At 42.3% G+C, this 22,186-nt stretch overlaps 1 protein-coding gene across 1 annotated transcript in view; it reads left to right on the forward strand.

The window, feature by feature from the left end:
• Positions 1-22,186, forward strand: part of frmpd3 (FERM and PDZ domain containing 3) — an 89,665-nt gene extending 67,479 nt beyond the window's left edge. Inside the window, exons 7-16 of the mRNA XM_036569396.1 lie at positions 5,286-5,393; positions 11,509-11,640; positions 12,036-12,155; positions 13,580-13,716; positions 14,521-14,647; positions 15,354-15,443; positions 15,558-15,737; positions 15,846-15,981; positions 16,606-17,481; positions 18,173-22,186. Of these exons, the coding sequence (XP_036425289.1) occupies positions 5,286-5,393; positions 11,509-11,640; positions 12,036-12,155; positions 13,580-13,716; positions 14,521-14,647; positions 15,354-15,443; positions 15,558-15,737; positions 15,846-15,981; positions 16,606-17,481; positions 18,173-20,949 (4,683 nt within the window). The 3' untranslated portion in view covers positions 20,950-22,186. The remainder of the gene's footprint in view (positions 1-5,285; positions 5,394-11,508; positions 11,641-12,035; positions 12,156-13,579; positions 13,717-14,520; positions 14,648-15,353; positions 15,444-15,557; positions 15,738-15,845; positions 15,982-16,605; positions 17,482-18,172) is intronic.

Below are 22,186 nucleotides of genomic sequence, written 5' to 3' on the forward strand. Positions count from 1 at the left end.
TCATTTTCACCAACTTCCTCCTTTGCCTGTGAACTCTCGTATAAGGGGTTCCAGAGTTGCTCAACTCAGAATCTCTCAAGGATTAGCGCAGACACCAGATTGATAGATGTGAGCTTCATGAATAACATATGAGCTAGAAGTCCCTTTGTTCTATTCTCCAGGAAGAGGAATTAGGTTACATTGACACCAAACAGAAAAGGTGGTATCACTGCTTTAATGTACCTTACGCCAAAATTGAGCAGAAGCAAGTTAATGGGTATTGATTTCATAATGGAATTTTATAGGAAAAAAACGAAGCCTTAGATGAAAAAAAGAAGATACACAATGAACAGAAGGAGCTTGAGTGTGTATGAGTTCATAGCTGGAGCCTGTAATTAGGTGGAGATCAGAGAAGCAGTACACCCAACCACAACCTGTAGCTTTCCAATAACCGCTAATGTTGTTTGTAGTAGTCCATTCATTTGTAGCTTTTCATTAGCACTAAAGCTGCCATCCCCTCTAGCTGGGCATGGGTCGAAAGCACCCATGTTAACGTCTCCTTCCATGGATTATGTCCTATACAGTCTCATATCAGCCTTGCGAGCAAGGAAGAGTGAATACAACACCCTGCCCACACCAATTTAAAAAAGAGGAACGATGGGAGGGGCGTGCAGCTCTCCTGGGAGAAGAAGCTTGCTGATCAGGCCTAGAGGGCCCAAATCGGTAAAGATCAAACCACCTCACCTGAGCCTCCCCTAATCATGTCAATCCATCTCGTGCGATCAGCAAAAGGGCTGACAGGGGGGCCGCTTCATCCAACACGCCAGCTACAGCTCTGCTAGACGATGAGGGTGAGGGAGTGGGGTCAGGCTTCATAGTCATGTCACTTCATCTTTCTGTTCTCACCCACCATTTAATTCTGATGTTCTCAAGTCCAGAAGCATCACAGTATAATCAGGAACCAGCTCACTCACTGATTATGCCTCCATTCATCACATGGCCCCTAAAAAGACACAGTATTTGTGCATAATGGCAGTCATTTACAAAAGTATTGCAAAACCATGTTTATTTTTCATTGTCCATGCAAAAAGAGTAGAAGGTCAAGTAAGTTGAGGTACTGTATTATAGAGCTTTAAAAAATAAAATTAAAACTAAATGATCATAATCAAGAGATAATATCTTGTGAAAACACCCAACATTACCAGTGGATATTACAGTACTGTGCAATACTTACAGACAACCCTTTCTTTTATTTAATTTCTAGTCGAACAAAGTTATTTTAGCATCGGAAAAAACAGAAGACAAATCTTTAACGATTAAGTTGCCCAAAAGGTGGCCTGGACCATCCAATGGGTTTTATGGGCACATGCCCAGGGGCCCGAGCCACTAGGGGGCCCCCATGAGCATTTATGACTAAATTTAAACAGCTCTTTTGACTCAAGGTATGCAAAACAGCAAAAAATGAACTAATTTCAACTCTGAGGCTGATTGTAATTTTGACGCTTTCCACAACATTCCTAAATTTCCACTTTATTTTATCCTCCAATCATTGCTTAGCAACTGTTCAGCTATCTTCTATCACTATGATCAAACTTTAAGGTTTTTTTCACATTAAGATCACGTTCCTGTGAATGTACTTTGAATTTGAATCACCAGATATACAAAAGTTGTGTGTGAGGGATCTGTAAAAGAGAGATCTGATACTCTGAGAAAGTAGAGGATGCTGTGGGAAAAACAAAAATAAAAATGTCAGCCTGAGTCGAAGAAAAGTTACTGTGTCATTGTCAACAGTTAACAGTGAACAGTCCTCAAAGGTAAGATATAAATGGAAAAAAATATTTTCCACACCTGCTGCTGCAGAATTCTTTAATTTAGGATGCCTGACGGTTTTGGGTTTTTAAGTTCGCTAGTATTTTTGTTGTTGTTGTTGTTGTTTTTGTTTTGTACATCTCAGCTGTCTGAGTTTAATTTATGCTATCTTCATTGGGGTAAATGCTGAGGCTTGCTTTACAATTAAGTATTGCATTGGTTAACTTATGTTAGCATAAGTTAACATATGTTCTTGTTATGGTGTTCATAACCTTGTCATGGTTTTGTTTTAGCTGCAGTAGTGTATTGGAACATGTGCTGCACAGTCCTCATATAACCTGCTCTGATATCATAAAAAAGCCCTAATCACCATAAAAGGAAGCCAGGTAGGAGCCTTTCAAACATTTGTGCCCAGGACCCTGTAACCTGATGATTCAGGCCTGCAAAGAATATATCATTTTTTTCAGTATTTAGTGTGTCCCCCCCTTTCCTTTATCACAGCTTCCATTCTTTTTAGGAGACCTGCTCTCAGTTTTCTAAGAAATCTGCATGGACATTTTTCTACAGCTCTAAAGTTCAGTCTTCTTGGTTAATCTCAATTGCAGTAGATTCATCAGTCCATAAAACCTTACTCCATACCTCAGATGTTCTGTGTTCTGGTGTCAACAATCTTCTTTTTGTCTATTTTTCTCAGAAAAGGTTTCTCACATTTCCTTGCATCGTCTTCTCACAGTTGAATGATGGACAGAAAATCTGTGGATTTCTCCTATTTTCTTCTATTTCTCAAAGATAAAAGCTTTACGTTCATTTTACATTAACGGCATTTATCAGGTGCTGTTATCCAGAGTGACTTTTCATTTTACAGAGGCAGGTGCAGGTGTGTTAAAAGTCTTGCCAAGGACTCTGGTACTGGTATAGCATAGGGAGATGCCTGGGTGGGGATCGAACACCTGCCTGCAGCGTGGAGGAAATATCTCCTTTGTGACAAAGAAACTTGTAAGGCAGCTAAAGTGTGTTTGAGTAGTTGCTTGTGTAAATATTAGTGTCTCTTTGAAGGGGGTCGTAATGTCAGTAAGTTCTCTGAGAACAGCTTTTGTTGACATGGCTGTCAGTTGTTGCTTTTAAGACTGGAAGGAGTTAAAGTGGCAGTAGGGTACACAGAAGAAAGACTGGCCAAATTAAATACTGATAGATTTGATACTTGGTGTTTTTTCTGACACTGAAAGGGAACTTTTGACTGGAATTTAAATAAATTAAAGGGGGGATGTTGACTTTTGCACAGTACAGTGGATATCCTAACATGTTTTGCTGGCTGCCACCTATGACCCTTAGTAGATATATGAAAGAGCAGCGGAGTTTGTTGGTGTAATGATTGATAGAAAAACTGTTACCATAGCGCTTACACAACAACTGCTAGCACAGACCTTTAGGGCTGCATGAAAGTAATCAAGAAACCAGTGCTAAAGCTAATCCTTAAAGAGTGTTTTATCATGCATTATCTAGGAATCTCCAGAGGGCAAAAGCAAAATGGGGTAAAAGTCAGCAGTATAACTAAAATTCCCACCAAAAGGAGGACTAAGAAAACTGAACGAATTACACATGAAAAAGACAGAAAGATGCATAATGTTTTAAAACTCACTGCTTTTGAGATGTCATTAAAACCTACACATTAACATATATCTACCTATTAAGTCTACAGCCCTTTAGCCCCGCCCATTCTCTTTGAGGTTTTAAGGAGATTTTCAGCCTAAATTGGCGCAGAACAGGACAGCCAATCAGAACACGTCATTAACATATAGCTGTCTTAAAGGCACGGTCTGCTTTAGTCTAAGAAATGTTGAAAGGTTGGAAAATTTTAATGTACAAATGAATTATGGTTGTGTTTATTCACAAATCACACAAAACCTTATAAGTGGACCTCAGGAAGAGAAAATAAAATACACCACAGTGACAAACCGGCTATATATATTCAGACCTTAGATATTTACAAGGATTGTGTTCTGATCCATTTAAACCCAAAGAATTTATTGAGATGATAATAAGCTAAATATACAGAAAATCCTTCTATTGGTTGGTTGCTATCCCAAAAAATGTTTTTTTTTTTAGTTTTTATGTCACTACCGAAACATAAAGAGTTTTAGCCATAGGCAGAGACTGTTTTTAGCCACATCCCACATTTTAGAGCAGGAAGTGAGGCTGCATCCCTGTCCCTCATGGCCACATGGTGAGCAGCTAGACCTCATTATTTTGAAGTAAATGTGTCACGAAGTCTGAAAATCAGCATGTAACACTAAGAACTGTCACTACCGAAACACGTGGTCTGGAAATACGTAAACTTGTTTCAATTTTAATTGAAATTAACTGAATTTTAATTTTAATTTTAAAACGGTCATTACCAAAACAGAAGTATTTGTTAAAGCTTGGGCAGTGTTCTGATTGTTGATGTTTTGGTAGTGACAAAATAGAATGTTCCACTTGTTTTAATAAATTGAACAAAATTAAAGCACAACGTCACTCAAAACAAAAATTTTAGTCTAATGTCCAAGTCTGAAATAAATAGTATGAAATATGTTTTCAACTCTGAACAATTCTTATATATATATACACACATATATACACATATATACACATATGTATCAAAATACAGAAAGAGCCTATACATCACATGTCATGTTGGTATTTAATAAAGTAATGTCATTCTAGCTGAGTAGAGATTTGCTTTTGATAACTTGCACACATTTGGTCTCCAGGAGAATCTGGAATGGTGAGTGGAAGGGAATCAGTTGAGGTCCGTATAAGCAGCATGATTTCTTCCCTTGACACATTTAAAGTAAAACCCTTTGAAGTGAAACACACGCCAAGCACTCTGCTCTCCAAATAGGATCCAAAGGTTATCTAAGTATTTAAGATGCATTAGCCACTATTTCAGCTCCGCATACCACATTTATTAACAGTACGGATGGTATGTGACATAAACCCCCATCCAGACTAAATTGAATTACTCCTTTTTTTAAAAAGTCTCAGAAACAGAGGTAACCTTGAGACGAGCCCGTGCTCTGCAACGTGAACGAATTCAGCCCCAGTGTCCAATTGTGCTGGCAGCACATACATATTAAAAGGATGCACTGGAGAAATTGAATAAGCTGCTCTTTGATCGTTCCACAATGTACTCCCGCAAACTCCTAAAGCGGAGTTTTGTCCCTATTCCGTGCTCTCTAGTTCAATTAAGGCATTTGCCTCACGAGCTGAAACAGACCTCGCCCTTTTAATTGTTTGCAGACCGACTTCTCCCTCCTCATTCCTAGGTTCTCCATCCAATTACAGTTCTCATGCCCTTTTTTATTCAACCCTCTCCCCCTCCAACTTATCTAATTTCCTTACTGGACCTTTAAAGTACTTTCTGTGATGTTTCCTTCTTTCTTCAATAACCCTCGGGGTCCAGGAGTCGCTGACTGTAGGCATCTCTTTACTCTTTTCTCTTTCTTGCTCTCTGTCAGACCATGCTTAAGGACGACTCATTGCTACTGATACCAAATGTGTTGAAGGTGTTCCTGGAGAACGGGCAAATCAAGTCCTTTACGTTCGATAGCCGCACCACAGTCAGGGTGAGTGGAGCATGTTATTTTGTCATGGGACAGGTTTCAAATCTGCAAATCTGCCAATTAAATTAAATTGAATTTTTACGAAGATCATTATTCATTTTGTCTTATTCTGATATTAATCTGTTACCCATATCACCAGTCTTTGCTTTCATTTTTTTCTATTTGCTTTGCTTATTTGTTGCTTCTAGATTCCTTATTTTGCTTCTGACTTCTGGCACATTTTCACATCTTAGCAGAGGACTGTTCACCTGCATTGGTCAACTGATTTGGAGTGACAGGTCTCCTGATATGTAGCCACACCCATTCCACGAGGCGTGAACAGAGAATGTGTAGTGAGGAGAACTGCCACTCAGTAATGTCCTCTGGGTTTGTCAGACGCTAGAGGGCGCTCCTGAGCAGGTCCAAAATGAATGGGTTCCTAAGCCAAAATATTTCACCACTGCTGCTATATTTTGGAGTGCTGTTGAACTTCAGTTCAATTATAACAGTGCCTCATGTACATTCATGACATCAGCAGCTGTGTTCCAAAGCCGAGGTAGTGAGGGTCCTCAGTAGGACTGTCCTATGAAGAATCCTGCTTAGCAGCCTATTGGTCACACAAATGGATCAGTCCTAACAAGGCTGCATGGTGATGCCACCAGAGCGGCGCCAAACTCTAAGGGAACTGGTGAGAGAAAATGGAGCCCGTTGTGTTTTGTTTTTTGCTTTTTCATTTCTTCACGGAAATGGAGGAGATGTTCTTATGTAGTATGATAAACTACATATACAAATACTTCTAAATACAATACAATATACAGACGATATATGATATATGGACAAATGCTTTAATCAATCAGTGGTTTTACACTTTATAAGGTAACGAAGACGAATTCAAGGACGTGAACAACTTACATTTAAAACAAGCTCTGCTCCAACGGCTTCGTTTTCCATCATTTTTGTGGTGCTGCTTTTTTTCCTCCTCATCATTTGTGCACAGAGAACTGTGGGCGACCGAAGGAAGGATACATCAGTTGCATAGCCGAAATCACTCAGAACGTAAGCTGCATTTCTAGCCTGTATATGAAGGATCCTTCACTTTGGAACAGCCTGCTATGAGATAGCGGCTGAGAAATGCAGCCTAGGCTTTGCAATACAGCTAGTGAGTGTGAACCACTTTACTCAGCCAGTTAGCTGATCAGCTACCAACCAATCGGCACTCGTAAGCAGTAACGCCAGCGTCCTACAACCGAAAACCTGTTTGCTGCAGAAAAACAGGTAGAGGTAACTTTTTTTTAAGGTCCCACACAAACGGTTTTTAGCCGTTTAGCTTGTTTGTGCTGTAACACAAGAAAAGGGAAGTGGCCAGGCTCCCCGTAAACTGGCTCTGGTGTGAACCACCCCTAACATGGCAGAACATTGTACTGTGTGCAGTATTTCCAGAGAGGAATGCACTGACATGTCTAACATTATGAGAAATATGTCATATTAATCATGTAAGATATGCTCGAGGTCCTGCATCGCCTTGTAAACCAATTATTTTAGGTAAACTAAAATCTGAACAAAACTGTGCCACCTTTCGGGTTTGTAGATGATGGCACTATCAAGCGCTTTTGAGCGTGCGCTACAGGGCGAACTAGGCAAGCTGTGCAGTTGTTTTGTAACCTGCTTCTGACAACCTACAGCTCTGCACGGTTTCAACTAAATCCTTGTCTTAAAACCAGCTCTGTAATCCATTGATGAGCTGGATCAGGTGTGTTGGGGCAGGAAATCTGCAGTGCAGATTGTAGGTTGAGGGAAATAATATTAAGGTAGCACAGGTACAAACACAGTACAGAGTGGAAAATACCACTGACCGCTGCCAGCTATGAGCTGCTGCTGCTGAGTTGACAGATGTTTATGTTTAATCACTACAAAAGTAAATAACATGCCAGCGCACCCAAAGCAGCACCCAGTACGATGTGTTCTGCCATGTTGGGGTGGTCACTGCCTCACGGAGTGGGCGTGGCTTCATGTCAGAGGACCTGGCACCCCAAATCAGCTGACCAACAGTGCAGGTGAACACCTTCTTCTTAGACCTGCCCCCTGTGAAAATGTGGTAAAAGTCAGAAGCAGAAGAAGATTTCAGAAGCGAAAGAATGATTGCAGAGGCAAAAAATACAGGGTGATTCAAAAAGATTCATCTGATTTCAAAATGATTTATTTCACTTGTAAATCATTACAGATCAATGCAGTGAACTGTAAATGGTTTAAATGAGCATAAAGTTTATTATGTAATTGTACAAGGTCTCAGTCTGAACCTCCTCCAGCTGTACAGACAACATCAACACCATAGTCAAACTCATCCCATACTGGATTGAGCGTGTCGGGTGACGCTGCACTCACGGCTCTTTCAGTGCGATTTCGGAGATCATCCAGTGTTGTGGAACCAACGCCGAACGCTCTGAGCTGTTGGAGCTTCACTGCCCACGAAAATCACACTGCACAGTTATGACGGATTCACTCTTATTGAAGTGGAGAACGCAGAACGCTTTCTGCTCAGGGGTCTCATCTCCTCTCAGACTGAAGGAGCCATCTTCCACTGACAGTCAGACACTCTATGACCCCCTCTTTCAGTTGGATTGTGATTGTTTCCTAGGCGCCTGTTGGTTCCTGTAGCAAATACAAAATGAAAGCAAAGACTGGCAAAATGAGTAACAGATTCATATGAAAATGAGTAAAAATGAATAGTAATCTTTTTGAAAAGTTTGCTTTTACTACTTTTATTTACCACACATTTTCGACAGTCTAACTCTTAACATTTTGCTTGTGGATTTTATTATTTTATTGGAAACTTTTGGCACAATATGAACTCCATACATTCAGTGCTTGTTTAATGATTAATAAAATAACATGGCCGCCTGGAAAAAAGACAAAGAGATGATGAGAGTGCAATAACAATAACTGAACCCAGCTACCATTATTCCCTTTGGAGTCTGTATGAGCTGCCTTTATGTGCCCAAACTTCACAGATAACGGGTGATGAATAGCAGAGCATTTGCAGTTCATCAAATCCTGGTTTCTGAACTAAAAGCTCAAATCCATTAAATTCGTCATGAATCTGATTCCTGGTGCACTAATGCAATTAATTACTGATATTTAAATGGAACCAAACCTTGTCGATGATACATAACTGAAAGTAGATGTGAAAGGCCATTAGTGCCTTTCAGCTCGTGCACCAGGAGGACACCGACACCTCATAGCAGAGTCATTAGGCTACATTATTAGATTTTTCTAAATCTTTTCTCGCTCTGAAAGGGAGAGTAAGAATGAGAGGCTCACAGCTGTCTGGCTAATTACACCAGACGAAATGAAAATAAAATGCAAATCAAGAAATGTATCCAGCAGCTAAAGTCAATTACAGTATGTGCTATGGATGATCAGAAATTCAATCACATCAGCACCCAAAGGCTTTCTGTTTCTAATAGAATGGATGTCTAGGACTAAATGAAGGTCTATGGGACGTGGCGCAAGTACTAGTAAAAATCAAAAACCTTTAGGTGATGAATCTGACATGACGAATTATGATGAGAACAACATTAGCATTGAACTGAATGTTGATTTAAGCAGTAGAACACAGAGGGAGTGTGTTATCGCGAAATAACATCACGGCTGTGATTTTGTCGCCGTAGATCATCAGAGCCGTGATGTTATTGGCGATAACACACTCCTATTGTTCTATTGCTTTAATACAACAGTTAAATAAATAAAGTAATAAATTAATAAACTGGGCCGTGAACGCGGCGTTTAATATGTTTTAATGTCCGCAGTTCCTTCACCAAATTGTAGTTCCTTAACGAGCAGCTCGTTGCTACGTCAGAGTAACGAGCTCCGCCCACTCGCTGCACAGCCGGCAGTTCGTTCTCCAGCTCCTTACACTAAATTCCCAAACTGTCATCACCACTGAGCAGCTTTTCAGTCGGCAGCTGTGACAGAAGAATAGCTAAACAACCTGGAATCAGCCAGAAATGAACCCAACACCATTCGCCAAGCGTGTAGTCTGATCTTCAGAGTCTGACCAAATCAGACTGAGCCATAAAACTGCCGCAATATCAGGTTTAGCTCAGTTTTGTCAGTTTTTGCCAGATCAATATTAACGTTGTTTTGTTCCAGCCAGTCTGTAAAGCATCTTACAGCCCATTTAGTTTGGCAAATGGTGTTGGGTTCATTTCTGGCTGATTCCAGGTTGTTTAGCTGTTCTTCTGTCTCAGCTGCCGACTGAAACGCTGCTCAGTGGTGATGACAGTTTGGGAATTTAGTGTCGTCTCATCTTCAGAGTCTGACCAAATCAGCTGTCGGTCAAATGTGATCTTAAAAGTGTCCATTTTCTGTTTGTGGCAAAGTAAGAAGTAAAAACGTTCAAATCGCTTGAGCGTCTCCTACAGCTGTCACAGTCGTTGCTTAGCAACGGCGTCTCAGTGGAGTGATACGGTGTTTGTGAAAAACCTGTGATGTTATGATGAAATAACAGCACAGTTAGAACGCTGCTCAACCAATCAGCTTGCGTGGCCGGAACTAACTGTTGTATAATGTTGCTTGACTAACGATTAATATAGCGATATCTGACTTTAGAACATATGTACGAATGGCTGGATGTGGATTTGTTATGAAGGCATCCGCCCCCCAGCCGTGTGAACACAATGGCATTTTCATTGATTTAGCCTTTGGTCAATATTACCAAAACAGATTATCGCCATTTGAGAGGAGGGCCAGCACAACCGCCTGTCGACTGATGGTGAGTGGGCCTCTGTGACCCTCGCTAAATAATCCATGTCCCACTCCCAGGATTATCGTCATCAAACCACACATGTAATGGATTACTTCATATCAGTATGGCTCCACGGACCCCCACGATGTAAGCCATGTAACTCTGATCAAGTCTCAGCAGAGTGCCGAGTACACAATGTCTGCATGCCGGTATTAATGAGGGGGCCTCATTACTATTCCGAGACCTTTTCCTAAGGCATAGCCACGAGGCATTGAGAAGCCCTGCATATGTGTTTCTAGAGGAGCATGCTCGGGGCAAGCCCCAATCATTAATTCAATTGATTTCACTGCTGCATCCGCAGAGCAAATGTCAAATGTGTTTACTAAGCATACACACCCCGTTACCCTCTTTTCCACTACATTAAGTATAGAATATTTTATAAGGTCATACATGGTCAAGCTCTTTATTTGGTAGGTGACAAGTGAGTATTCATTACCATGGGCAAAACTTTTGAAAGAAGGTTATTATCAAAGGTGAAAATGAATAAAGGGGCATTCTAGCTTGAAACTAGCATTTAATGTTATTGATAGTGTTATTGTCGTGGAGCTCTGCAGGCCACAGCCTCATCAGATTTTTTGCAGTTTCAGCTGTCAGTGTTCTTTCACCACAATACCCAGCATGCGTTGCGCAAATATGTCATACAATCACTGGAGATCTCCCCAGTGCACCAGTGTAGAAACTTATAAATACAGACAATATTTGGCTTCTTAGAAGTGACGTTAGACTCAGGAGGCGATAGTGAACGAGGACAACTTTATATATCCTCAACTGAATTTTACAAGTTGAAAGATTCACAATTCAGTAGAAATTAAAGAGCCTTTGGTGCAGGCCCCGTCCTCGGTCCAGGTCTTGGAGCGTCAAGACCCTCACTGATCCTCCAGGATAGAGACAGCAGGGGTGGAGCCTACCCCCGGACAACCAAACAGGGACCCAACTGGTGGTGGTGGGGAGGAACATCAAAATGTAGGCACCCGAAAGACCAATAAATGATGCAACATCAGAGTCTTCCTCACAGATCTTTCGCTAAAGCTCCCATATATTCTGGTATCCTTCTGCATGAACCAGCTAGCAGGGGAGAAACCCATTTCTGACAGCCCACCCTCACGTATTCACCTTAAAACACTTATAGTTCCTCCCACCTCCTCAATACATCATGGAAATGGGGGGTTCCCAGTCTTTAAACCTAAAAATCTCACTCTCAACACTTCTGCAGCACCACAGTGGGAGATGAGTAGGTGGTTTCACGGCAGAGGCAGTAAGCGGTAAATGTATTTTGTCTGGAAAGCCCCTTTAAAAAACACCAAATATGTTTTTCTCCTCCTTGCCCTGCAACAGGATGTGATTTCCTCGCTACAAGACCGTCTCTCTCTACGCTACATCGAGCATTTCGCCCTGGTTCTGGAGTCCGGAGGGCTCGACCAGAACCAGAGACTGCACCTGCTGCAGGAGAACCAGCCTCTCTCTCATGTGAGTCTAATGCTGGTAAAGTTGCATAGTTTATCTGAAATTCTTCACAGAAATTCTTGAGGAAATTCAAATATTCATGTTCCACTATTTAATACACTGTTGAATAGCTGAGCAGTGGTGGAGTCACCATTTCAATTAAAAAGCTGGACTGTTTGAGTGCAAACTTTACCCAAAGTTTAGGGGTTATTTCTCCAGCCAAACGCCTTTGGGAAAATGAGAGGAAGCCAGAAACGCTAGAAATCTACTAAAGACAAGAAGCTTCAAAATGCTGAAGTACAGGAATAACACAGATGCTCCACCACAGCAGCTGAGGACTGCTGGAGTACACAAAAAGAAGGTCGGGTTTTCTGAGGGGTTTGATGCTTTAGACGATGCATTGTGTTCTATCACTTCAGGTCGTGCACAGAACCTACTTCCAGGGGATGAAGTGTCTATTCCGGATATGTTTCTTCCCCAAAGACCCAGCCGACTTATTGAGGAGGGACCCTGCTGCGTTTGAGTACCTCTATATACAGGTAGATGTTTTTTTGACCGGACTTGCTTAGAGACACTGCCAGTGTAGAATTACAAATAGTTGACGAACTAAAAGGACAAACCTGAAAACATGAGTGGAGAACCGTAACAAGAGCAGATGCTTCCAAATAGGTGAACTGCATGATACAATTGAGCATTCAACATTCTGTTTTTTTCTTCTGTATTGTGGTTGAAAGTAGTGGTGGGCAACATGACGATATTTTGTCGTTATCGCAATAAATTATGTCAAAATATGACTTTCTGGGGATTGTGGGTATCATAAGTAACTAACTGCATGTTTCATTACAAAGTGAGCATAATTAGACCAGTTTAAATGGATGTAGTGCAGTTTGTGAAACACTAAATAAACATCATTTTGGTTTATTATTATTATTATTTTTATCATTATTATTATTTATTATTATGTGGCACTACAGATTCTATTTTGCCTGTTCCTACTTACTAAATCTCAGAAAAAATAAACATCACTATGCATATTGAGTACCCTGAAAATATATTGAAGCATTATACAATATTTTTGCAACCCCTCGTTAAAAGCCCACATTCAATAACTATGACGCTCATGCATTAAAAAGTTAAGAGGTGAGGAACAACAGAGGAGCAACTGTTCGTCAGGTGACTGAGAATGTCAGTGCAGGCTGTGATCAGACTGTCCACAAGTGCATCCACAACCACATAGTGAGGGACATTATAGTAGAGTCGCAGTGAATAACCACCCCCGTTATAAAGATGAATGCACAGTGTTGCAAAAACTATACATACTGGTCTACAGAGATGTGGAAAAAGGTGATATGGTCAGATGAGCTCATCATATTTTCCACAAGTGGGCGTGTGCATGTGTGGCATACACCAAGAGAGTGGTAGAGGGGTCAATGGCTGTGTTATGCTGTGAGGGGCATTTGGCTGGCATGGTTTGGGTCCACTTCTCTCCTTAGAAGGAAGGGTCACTGTAAATTCATGCAAAGTTATTCTGACTGATCAGCTTTATGATGAAACCTTATTATCCTGATGGGAATTGACTCTTCCAGGATGACAGTGACCATCCACAGGACATGAGGAGTCACTTAATGGTTTGATGAGTATGAAAATGATGTAAATCATATGCAGTGGCCTTCCCAGTCACCAGATCTCTAATCAATTGAACAACATAGAGACGAGTTTGGACCAGCGTTTTAGGTAGTGCTCAACACCCCCATCAGCAAAATACCGACTGAAGGAATTTATTTTGGAAGCATGGCGTTCGTTCCCTCCTTTACAGTTCCAGAGATCTATAGAATGTACGCCAAGGTAATATAATGCTGTACTGGTCACTCATGGTGATCCAAGACACTTTATGTTGGATGTTCCTTTAATTTGTCACCTCTTTTCATATACACACAATGTCCAATCGTTTCTTATCTAACAGAGCCGCAATGATGTGATCAAAGAGCGCTTTGGAATGGACTGGAAGGCTGATGTCACACTCAGGCTGGCAGCACTCCACATTTACATCACAGTCTCAATAGCAAGACCCAACCAGAAGATCTCCCTCAAGCATGTGGAGTAAGTGCTAAAACTTTTTGTGGAATTTTCAAGCATCAAGAATCAAACTCTCATATGAAGCTGTTCTTCATGAATGAGAGAAACCAACACATACAGCATCGAATTATCTGCCGTGTATGGAGTTATACAGGGATATTCACTTGAAAGAGGCCCAGAATATTCTGCTGCAACTCCTGTTAGGATGAAGCAATCTGAAACAAAAAAAATACACTACATATCTTGGCGTATGTGTAATCGATTGCATTACATGCGATGCTACCTCATCGCTCCGACGCAGAGCATCCCGGCTTGTTCGAAACTCCGTATACTGAGGAGCTCACTGCACATTGTTTCGTTCAGATTGCTTCATCCTAGAGAGAGTTATTACAGAATATTCAGGGCCTCTTTCGAGTGAATCTCCCTGTTTAATAACAGAAAGGTTCCTCCTTCTAATTTAACACTGTATACATTCCTTTCTTTATCTTCCGTATCCTATGAAATGCACCCCACCACCACCATCCCACCCCAGCCCCTCTCCATTCCTCAGGCCGAGCCACCTCTGTTCATCAAGGGGGGTCTGGCTTTCTAGCTTAAAGCAGAAGCTGCTCAGAACTTCAGCCCAAGTTCTCAGAGTTCTCTCCCCCCTACAGTCATACAATCTCTTCTCATGCTACGACCATACAGTGAAGACATGATCTGAACAGTTGTGTAGTATCAGTCATATGTACATGTTTGCCACAGGGCGTTAAAGAACATAATATTCTTACCAACATCATCTAGCATGTCCACACAAGCCCTGACAGAAGACCTGTCTTATGTTTCTAGGAAAGAATGGGGTCTGGAACCTTTCCTTCCTCTTACCTTGTTGCCGACTGTCAAGGAGAAGAATGTCTGCAAGACCCTTTCCCAGCTTCTGAAGACATATCAACACCCCCCACCTGCTGGCAACAAGGTACAGGGCTAATGTGAAAATATAGTTGCCCATCGTTCTTAAATACTATGAATGTCGGCATCTGTAAATTCATACGAAGTGTAATATTAGTCCTCTTAAATCCACTGAATCAGCCAAAGACCACAGAAAACAGACTGCAAAATAAAAAGATACAGTAAAGCTTTAAGGCAAACAGTATGAGAGATTTGCTTAAATGCTTCATCAAATTGACACAGAATTTGGTTTCTAAACTTGCACACAAATGTTTAAATTGTAAATCCAAAGTGAACAAAATGGATGCGTTCCACCAAAGCCGATTTTGTGCACTCACCGATGCACACATGCAGAGACGAGAACATCAGGAAATCTGTAGATATGCACAAAAACTGCATTACTCACATGCGTCGCTTGAGAACAAACAGCTGCCTACAGATTTGATTCAAAGACACATAAAAATAATAATGTGATAAAAGGCATTTTCAGCCTTTGAATGACTTTCTTCAGTGATCAGCTGGTTAAAATGAAGCTATATTTACTTTTATTTTTATTTTGTTAATTTAATCAGCAAGATCTTCTGAGATATCTCAGAAGCACTTGTGGTATATATACATATATATAACTGCCAAGCAGAGCCATGCTTGAGTGCAGAACTAGGAGAGGATCTCATTGTGGAAACACATTGCCCCCTGCTGGCTAAACAGTTACTCTGATCTTGTCTTTTCTGCAGGTGCCGCCTCTTCAAGGAAAGTTACAGTACATGCGTGTGCTGAATGACCTCCCACCTTTTGGAGGATTGTTGTTTCACACAGTTGGACTGGTAACACTGATTTGAATAAATAAGAGTTGCTTGTCTTTAACACCATCTTTAAAGAGAATCAGTAATTGTTCAATTTGATTGAATGATGCATTTCTCTATTTTTCTCTTATAAAGGATGAGAAACATACAGCCACTACATTGTTGGTGGGACCTAAACATGGCATCAGTCATGTAATCGACCTAAAAAATAACCTCACAACGGTCTTGGCTGAGTTCAGCCGCGTAGCAAAGGTGCAGCTGTTCCGAGAACATCAGGGAGTAGCCCGGGTCGAGGTGGCTATTCTTGAAGGGAAGGTATGATACACAGCAACAGAGCAACGAAGTCACCGAATATGAATTCAGTTTTTCATATAATTTGAAATGTATAAAATGTGTCTGTTTGTTTGTTGTTAAATTGTTTAGCCCCTGGTCTTGTTGATGGAGTGGCCAGATGCGTCAAACTTTGCCTGTTTGATTTCTGGCTACTACAAGCTCTTTGTGGATCCCAAAAGGACTATCTACTACAGAACACCTGGTCAGTCTCATATGATCAAGGCAGGTATGTTAGTAGTCACATCCTTTGTTTTTAATAAAAAATAAAGGCAGCATATTGATCATACTCTTCTTATTCCATTGCAACTGTATTGTTCTGTACGAAGCCTTATTGATTGTCACAGTTGGCAAAAGGAAGCAGCCTGATATTTACCTGATTTGTGCATGACGACACTGTCAATAGTGTTGAAAGTAATTTGCTCTATACATGATCAGTAAATCATCATAGAACATAGCCTGAAAGGGCCTCAGGCTCTTCATGTTCCTCTGCGACTTGCATTGTCATGGGAATCATTCATTTCTTTCTGCTGTTCTTGGTCCTTCCATCCTCATCTTGACTCTCGAGCTCATGGATGTTTGAGTCATTTTCTGTTCCTAACTGAAATGACATTCAGGATTATTCATTTCTCTGTGACCCGAGAACATTTAACCCATAATATTCTGCCATACATTGGATGCTATCACCATCTACTGTGGTCTGCCAACGAGGATGACCACGACATCTCATGACATCTCAAAAGACTTCTCCATCTCTGAGACCCCCACAGCCTCTGCTTTTGCCATCTGGACTCTCTCCCATCTACCATGTGACTCCTGTCTATTCAACTCTTCTGACGATTCTGTCCTTCAGATTTCAGAAGCTCCCACCCTCATTCCCGCTCTGGGGCCTCTGCGTCAAGCAGCAGTCGGCGGGAAGAGAGAGAGGGGTCGTCCAGAGAGGCGTCGCAGAAGACATCAGCGCCACCACCATCGCAACACCTTGGCCTCTGTCATATCCATTTGAAAGAGCAGCAGCAGCTGCATGACCTTCAAATGCAGGCGGAGGAGCAGCTGGATATTAATGAGAACCTGATCTCCCAGGGACAGAACCGTTCACGCACCAAGTCTGATCCCACCCTCAAGAGCACTGAGTCAGTGGCAGAACCAGAGAGCCCCAATCACGATAGCTCAGGCTTCAGAGGCAGAGCCAAAACGATGGAGAACTCACAGCGTACAGGGAGATTCTTCTGTGACTCCTGCAAGGCAAAACTGAAGGCTGGGGGAGTGATGGCAGAGAAAGGAATGTCTGGAAAACTTGCTCTACAGTGCACAAATGCATGTTCTTCCCGTGATGGAGGAGCCGTTGATCTTACAGCCCTCCCTCCTCCTGGGAGTGAAGAGGACGAGGAGACGGATGAGGGAGGTGGGAAGTTGCAACCTCCGCCTCCTGCTATAGCAGCACCACCCCCAGGGTTTCGAGATAACAGCTCTGATGAGGACGACTCTAAAAAGAACCGAAAAGCTGCCGCAGCTGCTGCTGTTGCTGCCGCCAACGCAGCTGCAGCACCTGCGGGTCACAGTCAAGAGGACGTACCAGTGACACTGATTGATAATGTGGCAACCAGGACAGTGAGAGACCATGCTCAGGAGCTGGATGATGCGTTAGTGTCCACTCTACAGGCCCTGGAGGCACTAGCTGCATCAGAAGACTACCCTCATCATCATCAGCAGACTCCACAGACAGCAGGTGGACATACCAAGAACTTCTTAAAAAGTGCTAGACGTCCACTAACTTCTCATTGTATATATATAGCATTTTAACTAAAAAAAAATTTAAGGATGAAAATAAAAGAATTTGTTACAGGTTTGGATGTGCACCATATATTTGCAATAATTACAAATAAAAAACTGTTTAATCTGATAAAGTTCAGTAGTAATACAGTAATATATACAAAACTGCTTAACATGTGATTTATCATAGTCATTACAGTGGCATAGCATGTTCTCTAATCCTTTTATGTGGGGCTTCAGGTTTTTAAAAATGTTAAAAGTCATTTTATGTAACAAAAAATTAAAAGGTACAAAATTTTGCATCTTTTTCCAAAGATGAGTCAGCTGTCATAGACATGAAATTTGCAGCATGTTAAATGGGGAATACTGGTTTATGCTTTCATTTTCAAGTGGTCTTGAACTGCCTTAGCTACCCCAGTATTACCTTTTATTTCACAGTATTTAAGCATGGTAAACATAAATATGCATTTCACTGAGGTCATAGTTCAAATTCAAAAGCCATTATTGTACTGAAAACTGAAGGACATCTTCTAGAAATTCCTCATTGGGCTATGATTTAATACTATGTTTTTGCAGTGTAACCCACTTTGTTTGAGGGCTTAGTAACACTTCCTTTTTGACTGTGTCCTGTTTCTCATCTGTTACAGGGTTGATTGTTTTGGCAGCCATCACTCCAGAGTCTTCCCTCGATTCTGGGCATGAGACTAACTCATCGGAGCTGACTGATGTGTCAGAAATGGTGTCTGCCATGAAGCAGCATCAGAACCAAGCCTACCTTTTGGCCCACCACATCAACAAGGAGCGAATATTCAGCCGACGTGACTTTCCTTTGACAATCCCTGGCTGCACAACACAGGCAATTGGAGGAGGGGCTTTTTCCATGGGACAAATCCGTGGTGTCTGCCCACCGAAGCCTGTGATCCTTACTAAAACTATGCCCCTGAAAGTCAGTTCCAGTCAAGGGGCCACACCCTCTGGCACTCAGGTGGAGCAAAGTAAGACCCAAGATGTGGTAAAGAGTGACCAGGATGCAGAGAAAGCAGAATCAGAATCCACCAAAGAATGCTCTGCAGATGTTGTAACTGAGGAGTTGAAAGTTCCTGAGCAAGAGGGCATTTCTGAGGTTAGCAAAGAGGAGAGGTCACTATGTTCTAAAGAGGGTAAACTGAGCCCTAATATCTCTGAAAAAGACAAGGAGAAAAGTTCTGGGCACTCGACCCCAGAAACTACCAACAAGGCCTTACCTATTCTCTTGCCTGTGGACAGAACTGCTTCTGCCAAGATTTCCCCCACAAACATGTGCCAAGATGCCGAGACTGCCTCAAGCGAGACCAATAAGCCTTCTAGTTCAAAGGCCCTACTGCCAGCTGATGACTTGTTCTGCACCTGTCCAGTTCGGCCAGAGCCTGGGCCACAACTGCGACTAAAAGACCCGCAGGCCCAAAAGGTGGTAGTGTTCCACTCATCATCTCCTACTGATGATGAGCGACTCCGTGCCAAAGGACTACAGTTAGCCAGCAACAAAGAAAGCGCAGTCAGAACACCTGAAATAAACTTACCTAAACCTAAAGCCCTTCCTCCAGCAAAGTATTCCCCAAGTTTACCTGTGAAATTGGAAAGAAAAGAAATACCAGAGGCCAAGACAGAGGGTTCCAAGAGTAAAGTCTCTGCTGAACCACAGAAAAGCACTAAAAGTGTGCCCGTCCTAGTAGACACAACACATGTTTTGAGCAGTGGAGAAAAGGGTGCAACTATCCCTGGAGCAGAGTATAAGAAGCAGGCAAACAGCAAAGCCAAGTCGCAGCGCAGCGCTCCATTTTTGAGCATTAGGAATCTAATTTCAGCTACATTCCCTGCCCGTCTGCGGCGGGAGACAGATGAACGCCGTGCACAACTTCAAAAAGTGAGGCAGTATGAGCTAGAGTTCCTGGAGGAGCTGCTAAAGCCTAAAACATCACAGGGGGAGTTCATCCCCCAGGGGTCATCTCCCATCCCCTCGGGTACTCCATGTGCCTGCCAACTACGTACAAGCCCAGTACAGAAAGTCCCAGGCATCTCACGGGAGCAGCGACGTAGCTGTGACTGCAAGAGGATGTGTAGGGGAATGCGTCTCCCTGATACTCCAGTGGGTTCTGTAATGGAGCACAGAGGAAGAGAGAGGACCATTTCCCAAACTCCCCCTGCAAAGCCCAAATCTCCACATAGTCAAGGAGCCACTAGGCGACCTCAGACATTGGAGATCAAAACTACACGAATCCGCTCCACAAGTCTGGAATCAAGAGAACCCAGAGATACACCTTTGTCCTGTTTACCTACATGCACCTCTCGCCCAGAATGCATTGGAGCACCACAGTACAAGAAGCTACAAAGGAGATATAGTATAGGGGAGATTGACAACAATGACAGCACACCCTTGTATGCTGAGGTCAAATCTACCAAAACAAAAAGCTTGGAGAAGGAGATGGAAAGAGTTAGAGCGACGGGACTGAGACTCCCAACTCCAGTGGAACCCATTCATACTCAAGGCGGAGATGCCAAAAAGAAGGGAGTATTCTTTATACAAGGTGAAGAACTTCTTCGTGAGGGTCGAGAAGGACCCACAGAAGTTCTGCTTGGCTTACCGAGTGAAGACAACGAGGACAGGGAAAAATGTTGCTCCTTTTGTTTCTGTTATCGCAAGTGTGAGGCAGCTGATGAGAGCAGCGAAAAAGATGAACTGTCGTATTCGATTCCTCTCCAGGTCTTGCCTGGGATGCAACTGGATTCAAGAGCTATGCCTGTAGTCAGCAAGACACTGCAGGTGCTTGATGCTGAGGACTGCAGTGGAGAGGAAGAGGAAGAAGAGGAGGAACCACAAACTCAGGAGATTGACCTGCGGGCCTGTGGCAATTTAGAGACAAGCTTGGCACGAGTGCAGTCCCTGCAGGGAAAAACTTTCTGCCTACCTGATGGCTTTCTAAACGCACAACTTGATGCCAACGAGCTGCTTTCTATTTTACGTCAATGTGCCAACAGTCCCCAGATCGAGGGTGAACCTCGCATGCCTCCTGCAAGGTTGGCAGAATACAAGCAAGAACTTGCAGTCCGCTTCAAAGAGTTCAGGGCGTCGTGTAGACGAGTGGCAAGCGTCGAGAAAAGTCCCTCAAGGATGTTAAGTGCTGTCACGGCCAGCTTCCAGGTGTTGTGCAGCCTAACTCAGACATTCATTCGCTTGGTGAGAGGGGTACGATCCGAAACCCAAAGGCTACAGCTCCTACGAAAGGTAGAAGAGGTTGCAGTGAATTACACCCTGCTTCTTCGGGCGGCTGAGGAAGCTATGGGACACTCTAGCAGCTTGCCGACAAAGAGTGCAAGTCCACAACTCCCCACCTCAACCAACATGGGCTCTCTTACTCGCCCCATCAAAACTTTGCCCAGCAAGTAGAACTTCCTTTTTGCACAGGAGGATGTGACAGCTCAGCATGAGTAATGTTGTACAACACTCTCGGTCATCTCTTATTCATTTTGTTTACATTTTAACAGATCTTTCCATGGTTCACCATTACATAAAGGTCCATTACATGTTTACAGAGCTGTGCCAGCACCAAGTTGCTCTATTGTCCTTGCAGAGGACCTCTGAGTACCTTGCACTTGTTTGTGCCAAGGAGGGAGAACAATAGAACCATCCTTCACCTCCCTGCTGTATGGATGATCAACAGGGCTACTCACCTAAAGCTCTTTTACATACATCAGTGTCGTTGTCAAAAGACTTGTTTTGGACATGTTTGATTGTTCCCCTATTTAAAAAAGAAATCTGGGGTAATCATTTACACCATGTAAAAACTGTATCAAATATTGCAGAGGAATAATACAGTATCTCAAATACATGCCCTGGGGCAAAAATACCGCAGAGAAAATGTTCAGTAGCAGATTCTGTGAATTAGGTAGTGAAAGCGATGGTTATTTGGTGACGTGCTTGTTTGTACAATTTTGATTCTTGTGACATGAAATCGAGTACTCCCTTTTTGCAAAATCACAATCACGTGTTTGGACGTTCATCTCCACCAGAGTCTAAATTGCCTCGTTTGAAAAGGACGTGGATGAACACACTAGGGCCACTCACAAGGTGGTGGAAATGGAACACCTGCTCAGGGCAGACAATGTAGCAGACTTCCAAACTCACTAATGTAAATTCCCTTCAGGCAGCGTTTTCCACCATGAAATAAATCACGAGTTTGATCTTATGCCAAAAAGAAAGATGGAAAGGAAGCACCTCTGTCTGGGGGAACGCACAAACAGTGTCACTTTCACTTTCACATCAAATACACTAGATTAATTTAGCACCACACCTCGGGTAGCTGCAAAAAAAGGTTTCAGCAGGGATGAGCGTGAGAATGGAACCCGTACGATCCACACGTACCACATTTATCACTTAGCTTGAGGCTAAAATCAAACTGTTTCTATACATGTATAGATGTGACGATGGCCAAAAGGTTTTGCTTTTCTAAAAAACGTTATTTATGTTTAAAAATGTTTCAGCCCTATATTTAAGCTTCTCCTCTATATCCTATTTGAAACCATTACTGAATTTTCTTGTGTTGTCATCCATTGTGCACTCCAGAGAATATTCCAGAAACCCACAGAGTAGTTTTATATGTATTTTAATAAAATCTGAAAACGTC

Source organism: Colossoma macropomum, unplaced genomic scaffold (genome assembly GCF_904425465.1).
Source record: "Colossoma macropomum unplaced genomic scaffold, Colossoma_macropomum, whole genome shotgun sequence".
NCBI classification, from domain to species: domain Eukaryota; kingdom Metazoa; phylum Chordata; class Actinopteri; order Characiformes; family Serrasalmidae; genus Colossoma; species Colossoma macropomum.